This window comes from Ochotona curzoniae, unplaced genomic scaffold (genome assembly GCF_017591425.1).
Source record: "Ochotona curzoniae isolate NIBS_2020 unplaced genomic scaffold, NIBS_Ocur_1.0 contig_1014, whole genome shotgun sequence".
Classification (NCBI taxonomy): Eukaryota; Metazoa; Chordata; class Mammalia; order Lagomorpha; family Ochotonidae; genus Ochotona; species Ochotona curzoniae.
Window position 1 is genome coordinate 39,733,676 of NW_024464920.1, and position 7,548 is coordinate 39,741,223.

General features: G+C 53.8%; 1 protein-coding gene across 1 annotated transcript; it reads left to right on the forward strand.

Moving 5' to 3' along the window:
* Positions 1 to 3,738: 3,738 nt before the first annotated feature.
* ASCL1 (achaete-scute family bHLH transcription factor 1) lies at positions 3,739 to 5,043 on the forward strand. The gene has a single exon (XM_040990938.1). The coding sequence runs from the start codon at positions 4,301 to 4,303 to the stop codon at positions 5,000 to 5,002; it is 702 nt and encodes a 233-aa protein (XP_040846872.1). The 5' UTR covers positions 3,739 to 4,300; the 3' UTR covers positions 5,003 to 5,043.
* The last annotated feature ends 2,505 nt before the right edge of the window (positions 5,044 to 7,548 follow it).

The window sequence follows — 7,548 nt, forward strand, 5'->3', positions numbered from 1 at the left end:
TGCTACTGGAGGCTGAAAAGAAATCATCTCCTCACTCCTGGCCTGACTGTATTCTAGGCGGTATCCACTAAGGGAGTCAGGGTCCTTGGGTCCTCACCCATGGCAAGGCAGAGTACTGTTTGCAGGGAATGCCTAGAGGAATGCTAAGGCAACCCTTGATACACAGGGAGAAATGTTCAAAGCAAACACCAGCAGCCTCTGAACTTGAATCTCCTACGCCCTTCACAGGTGGACAGAGAGGGTGCCAGTTCCTTCATCCTGGGTGAGGATTTCAAGTCTTCCCCTTTATTTCTCTCTGTGTGGCTACACCACTGGGACTTTGTTCAATGTCCCCATCAAGTAAACTCTTGGGGACTTGCTCGGAGTCAGGTCCTCTGGCTGGCAAGGGTACCATAGAAATCCAGTGTGCTGTTCGGGCCAGGAGCTCCATGTGTCTTTGATTTCTTTCTTGACTGTCGACATTCAAGAATTTGGTTCCATTCACCTGTCCCTGACCTATGCCAGCATCACCTGCCTGTCTCTAAAATGACAGGAAATGTTGGCTCCTCCTTGCAGGGACAGTGAAACAAAGCGGTGTTGGGGTTCCACTGGCTGGAGCCAGGATGGTCACGGAGTGGTTACAGGAAGTCAGGAGCTGGGCCTCCCTCTGATATGAACCCCATGCCTGAGAGGCCACAGGAGCATCATGCACCTCTTTATTTAGACTTATTTTGAGTGCCGCACATCTGCCTCACTGAAATCTCACAACTCTTGGTGGTGGATGCATGGGGCAGGGGAAGGATCCTGTTCTTCTAGCGGGCGAGCTGTTTGCTTTCAGATCACACAGCCAGCAGAGCCTGAGCACCAGGCCAGCCCACCTGCTCTTTCTGGAGTATGGTGGACTTAGAAGAATGTGCCATCAGCTCTCTTAGTTGTGGTGGGGATGTCACAATCTAGGTCAGAGACAGGATTCAAATTTTGCTGCTTTAGCCTCCGTGCTTTGGTCCAAACTAGTGAAAACAACCAAGATGCCATTTCTTTAGGAAAGTCTCCTTGGGAATACAGAGCCCTGAAAGGTAGGGCTGCAACCCCTTAAAGAACAATTCTAGAATGTTGCCCCTGAAGGCTGGAGAAAGTGGAGTTAGCAAGGCTGGGGAGCATCTCTGGGTGTACTGAAGCAGGGAACAGATCTCCGCTCCTGGAAAGCTTTGCAAAGCATGTAAGGAACAAGCTTAGCACATGAAGGTGGAGACAGTGAGGAAAGAATTTTGGCTGCAGGTTGGAGAACAGCCAGAAGTCTCCCAGTGGCCACTGCAAGGCAAAGCTTCACCAGTTGGGGCTTCCATTAGTCACCTGTTTTGTGCCATTCCTGGGAGTTTCTGTAATCACAGTTTCTATGTGGATGGGGAAGACAGTATCCCCTTTGGGAAACTGGGAACATTGCGCTGGAAAGCAACAAACTTTTCCTGCTCCTAGCTTTAAGTTTCAAAATTGACTACCATGTGCCCCTTTTGTGGGGCTGGGGAACAAAGGCCAAAAGTAGTGCTAGGGACACAGGACTTGTCAAGTGTGAAATAGGAGACTGGAGTTGGAAGGGAGCTCAGAGCTCATAATCCCCCTGAAACTGACTGCACATGCATGCGAGTGTGTCCATATTGCAACACCCCTTCCCGCATGTCCACCTCAATTCCTTCGCAAAGAAGACATGGATAAAATAGGAGGAGGTTTTCTCTAGAAGCTTCCCACTCTGTACCTGGACTCCTAGCATGGGCAGTGAAAGAGTGGGAAGCCCTGGAAGAATCCCCTTTCTCCCATAGCCAGAGGCTTCCTGGGGTGAGAAAGTGCTAGAGGCCAGTGCTGGGTGCTGGGGCTCTGCTTGAGGTCCTTTTGCCTCCCTTCCTTCTGACTTGAAGAAGATAAATGTGACCTTGGCCAGTTCCTCGCCTCTGGTGGAGTTCCAGGAAGTGGCCAGGCCAGTGGGAGGGCGATGGCCCAATCCCTGGGGTGACTGTGGAGTTGGCAGAGGAGGAGGTTGTGTGTGATGGAGATCCTTGAGCAGATCTCACTTCTGTGCTACCCAAATCTCCTCCTGTCCACGGCGGGAAAACTGAGGCAGAGAAGTGCGGGCATTTACCTGCGAAATTACCAGTGTATCCTACCCAGGAACTTCACTTGTGTCCTGCAGGCACTCCTAGCCTGCCAGGCATCCCAAGAGACAGCTCCCTGGTCACCCACACTGTCCTTTAAAATCTCACCTCGTCAATGAGAAGTTATATTCCAAAGGGAAGCAATTAGCCAGATAATTCATCCCTAAGCATTGCTGCGCTCAGGTCCTTAAATAAAATGACATTTCTACTGGACAAAATCAACCGGATGACTGCCTTCATTGATGCGGCCCGAGACACGCCCCGGCCCGAGACACTCTCTCCACCCGAGCGGTTGCTGGGCCCGCTTTCTTAGCAGCCACGCATCCTCAGACTACCCGAAGCTGGACCGGATTCCGGCCTGAGAGCGCCAGGGCGGAGGGCCCAGGAAGGGCGGCTGGACAGACGCTGTCCAAGTGGCCAAGCGACGGCTGCAGGCGCCTCCCTCTCTCTTGCGGCGCCAGCACGCGGCCCCGCCGGGCTCGGCTCCCAGTCGCCTGCCACCGGCCTGCCGGGCACACGCCTGGGGCGGGATGGAGGCTGCGCCAAGGCCGCCGAGGTGGCTGCGGCGGCATGGAGCAACTAGGACAGCTCCTCCGTTTCTCCAGGCTCTATCGGCTGTCCGCCTCCCATTTTTCTCCTCTCCGGGAGAGCCTTGGAGTATCGCAGGGTGCTCCCCCTCCATATACCCTCTCTTGGGCCAGCCAGCTCAAAAACAAAAACAAGGGTTGGGGGTGATTCTGTAAGGGTCCTGAAGGTCGCCCTGGGACGCCGTGCCAGGTGCACCTATCCACGGCGTGGATCGCAACCACCCATCAGACGCCTTCTTCTCTGCCCCTCCACCTTTGCTGGCTGTGGGAAGCACACTGTGGTTTTCATAACTGGATAGAACACGGGACGTTCTAGAACTCAACCTTCTCTGCCGCCAGAGGAGCAGCGGAGGAACAGCCCCCTCCCCCACCTCTCGCTTATTGCTGGTGAGAGAGCACCTGGGGACTTCACCCTCTTGGGTACTTAACCCCCATTATCAGCCCTACTTTTGCTTCGGGCGCCTGAGGGCGGAGAAGGCTTCCCTAGAGGGAAGTAGAAGAAATCAGGAAAAACTGAGCCCCAAGGCCGGCTAACCTCCGCTCCCGCCCCCATGCTACTGGCGCTGTCCAAACTCTTCCCTGTGCTTGACTCCAAGTTCGCAGGAGACTCCTAGGGCACTTCGCCCCAAACCTTTTCACCCCTACACCCTGATCCCCAGAGCCATTTTTTCCGCACCCCTCCCGCCCCCTTGCGGGAGCCACCCCCATCCCAGCCGCAGCCCGCCCCGAGCGCGCCGCCTGTTTATTCAGCCGGGAGTCCGGCACGCGCCAGGCGCACGCACTGCAACAACAAACCCGACTGAATGGGGAGTTTGCAAGGAGCGGGCGGCGGGCGACGGGAGGGTGGAGGGGAGGGAGGAGGGGAATTTAGGGAGTGGGAGGGAGGAGGAGGGCGGAGGAGGGGGTAGTGGGGGCTGCAGCCGCTCGCAATAGCAGCAGGGAGTGGGGGGCGAGGCGGGGCCAGGGCTGCGCGTGGGGCTGGGAGCCCCATTGAAAAGGCTGCGGCACTCCGGCCGCCCAGCACTCTCTCACTTCTGGCCAGGGAACGTGGAAGGCGCAGCGACAGGGAGCTGGCCAGAGAGGGCGAGTGAACGAAGGCAATCAGAAGGAAAGGGGTTCACAAAATAATTCTAAAAAGCCAGAGCCGCAGCTGCCGAGATCAAGACCAGGCGCCCGAGAGCGCAGCTTAGGACGACAGGGACCGGGGACGCGGAGAGCGCGCTCGGCACAGACTTTTGCAGCTTCTCTTGGCTTTTTTCCCCCCCTTTCTTTAACCAGAAGGTGCCAGCGGCAGCCTCACACGCGAGTGCCACGCGAGGCTCCCAAAGCCAACCGGGAAGGGAGGAGGGGAGGGAGGAGGCGGCGGCTTAGAGGGAGGACCACCGTTTGTACCAGCCTTGCTCCTTCTAAACAGTCTCCCAGGGATTTTTGTATTTCTTCAACTTCCCTCGGGACTGCCTCCTCATTTCTTCGCTTCTTTCCTTCTCTGTTCTTGGACCCAAGTCTCCTCTGTGCCCTCGCACCTAGCGCCCCCACCCCCTACCCCGCTCGCTCTGTTCCCGAGACTCCTTGGCTGTCGTTGCGCGCATGGAGAGCTCTGCCAAGATGGAGAGCGCAGGCGTGGGCCAGCAGCCCCAGCCGCAGCCGCCCTTCCTGCCGCCCGCAGCCTGCTTCTTTGCCACGGCCGCTGCCGCCGCGGCCGCCGCGGCCGCAGCCGCAGCTCAGAGCGCCCAGCAGCAGCAGCAGCAGCAGCAGCAGCAGCAGGCGCCGCAGCTGAGCCCGGCAGCCGACGGCCAGCCCTCAGGGGGCGGTCACAAGTCAGGGCCCAAGCAAGTCAAGCGACAGCGCTCGTCCTCGCCCGAACTGATGCGCTGCAAACGCCGGCTCAACTTCAGCGGCTTCGGCTATAGCCTGCCGCAGCAGCAGCCGGCCGCCGTGGCGCGCCGCAACGAGCGCGAGCGCAACCGCGTCAAGCTGGTGAACCTGGGCTTTGCCACTCTGCGGGAGCACGTCCCCAACGGCGCAGCCAACAAGAAGATGAGCAAGGTGGAGACGCTGCGTTCGGCCGTCGAGTACATCCGCGCGCTGCAGCAGCTACTGGATGAGCACGACGCGGTGAGCGCCGCCTTCCAGGCGGGCGTGCTGTCACCCACTATCTCCCCCAACTATTCCAACGACATGAACTCCATGGCCGGTTCTCCCGTCTCTTCCTACTCGTCGGACGAGGGCTCCTACGACCCGCTCAGCCCCGAGGAGCAGGAGCTGCTCGACTTCACCAACTGGTTCTGAGGGACTGGGCCTGTCAGGCCTGGGTGCCAGTGGATTTTGGAAGCAGGTGGGTAGCTTTGGGGAGACGTGCACGGGGGCCTTCTTTCCAAATGTCTGGGAAACCTCAGAGGGGACTGTCTCCAGGAGATGGGAGGGGGAGCTGTTATTTAAATGATTTGTTCAAGTTTGTCCATTGCATATAAAGTATTGACCCCTGAAAGTGGCTGTACCCTGGAGTGGAGGGTAGGAGCGAAGTGCGGAGATTCTGGAAGACCGAAGCCTGGGACAAGACAGGGGTGTTCTATCTGACAGCTTCCTCTCCTCCACCCCACCCCCTCCATCTCGTCCCTGCCACTGGCTCCCAAGTTCATGCTAACGTCTCCTGCTATTCTTATGTTACAGGGTGACACACTTCCTGCGTCTTTCGTGCTTTTTGGTCAGTGACGTTGAGAGGGAGGGAAAAATGAAAAGAAAAAAAAAAACATAACAGAAGAAGATAAAAAAGAAAGGGGGCAACCTCCCAAAACAAACCAGGGGCAACCAACCCCAACGCCAGCTACGCCCTGGGAGGCAAGACTCCAGGGATGCGTCCAGAGCCGCATCCTTGCGCTCCCATCGTTCACGGAGATACCAAGAGCGACTAGGACCTGAGTCAAGGCACAAAATACAGCTGCGTGCGAGAGCAGCGGGCTCCTGGCAGAAGGGAGCAGCACACGCCGCATAGTAACTGCCACCCACCACTAACTCACAGAGTTGAAAGCGCCAGCTCAGGCGCCACCTCCCCGCCCTCTTTGAAAGCGTAGCTCTTAGCCCTGTACAAACGGGTTGGTGTCTTTGGTCTCAGTAACCCCACCCCATCGACTGTGGACAATTGTCTGCAGGAACACTATGCTGTACTCAGTTCTTGACAACCCTGTGGGTCCCAGCGTCTTTTCTACTGTTTTTGTCATAGAATGCTTCCAATCTTTTGTGAATTTTTTTATTATAAGAAAAAAAATCTATTTGTATCTATCCTAACCAGTTTGGGGATATATTAAGATATTTTTGTACATAAGAGAGAGAGAGAGACAGACAGACAGACAGACAGAGAGAAAATTTATAGACCTTTTGTACAAATGGTTTAAAATGTGTATATCTTGATACTTTAACATGTGATGCTATTACCTCTGCCTATTTTAGATGTCATAGTTCATCTTGCAACTGCCATTTTCCCGATGTGGTTTTGTAAAGAACTCTCCACATAGGTGAGATCAAAATACCACCAGATGTACTTCAGCACCGATGTGTCTTACTTTAGAGAGAAATTGTTAATGTATTAATGAGGTTATTAAATACTGTTCAAGAAGAACAAAGTTTATGCAGCTACTGTCCAAACACAAAACGGCAGCCAGTTGGTTTTGAGAGGTTGCCTTCTGGAAGTTTCTATCACTTCACTGCCTTTTTTTTTTCCTTACTGTTTTATTACAAACTTACAAAAAAAAAGTGTATAACTCTGTTTTATACAAACTAGTTTCGTAATAAAACTTTTTTCTTTTTTAAAAATGAAAAGAATCAGCTGCCTCAACGCCTTCTTTGATTCCAAGCCCCTTGAGCCACGGTCTCAAAATGCCAAAGGAGGAAGGGGTGGGGGAGAGGAGGGTGGCACAGGGGTTGCGAAGTGGCAGAACTAGGATGCTGAGTGCCACGCCAGTTCTGCCATACACGTGAGGCTTTCTTCTCCTTCTGCACTGCAAGTGTGTTCACCCAGTCACATCAAGAGACTGTATTGTGCTTATGTCAACCTCTGATAAAATTACTACACATTAAAAATATTCCTGAAAAGGTTCCCTCAGCTTGCAACACACACACACACACACACACACACACACACACACACACACACACACACTCACTTTCTAACCCTCATCTCTATTTCACAAGGAATGGTGGTCTTAACATTGGGAATAGGGGTCAGAGGCATGACCCTGGTGTTCAAGGTGGGAGCTTTGGGGGGCACTTTCCCTAGCCAGGTTCAAGCTGCCAGAGTGGGCATGCTCTTCTTGCCTCATTGGCATACTCATATTGCTCCCCCCACTTCCCCACATATTCTTTCTGCAAGTATTTTAAGTAAAAAACATGTATGATATGAATTCTTTGCAGTTAGACTTATCTTTGGAGTTAGACTTAAAGACATGAACACCGTAGAATTGTGTGCTTTCTCCGAGACACTGGCCTATCTAAGCTTGTGACTCTATCCCAATAGCGTGAGCTGCGTGTAAAAGTACCCAATTACCAAGATTCAAAAAGAAATTGGTAGGTTTTTGGCTGGCTTGCTTCTTGTCAGTTAGCAAGGACGTGATTAGAATGCTACTGGGCCTCTCGCCTGCTCCTAGCTTGCTGCCTGCATTACTTGCAGATTCAGTTTGCGTGTCTCCAGCCAAGCGGAAAGCCAAGCGCAAAATGCATCTTACAAAAACCCAACAAAGAGCAGGGAGCCAGCATGTCTTCCAGAGTTAAAAATCTAGTCTGTGTTGGTACATCTATACTATTTAGTGGCATGGAATGATCATTTTTTAAAGCCGCGATGC

What these genes read in the sequence shown, in the direction of transcription:
- ASCL1 (XM_040990938.1), top strand. Translation starts at nt 4,301, where the DNA reads ATGGAGAGCTCTGCCAAGATGGAGAGCGCAGGCGTGGGCCAGCAGCCC.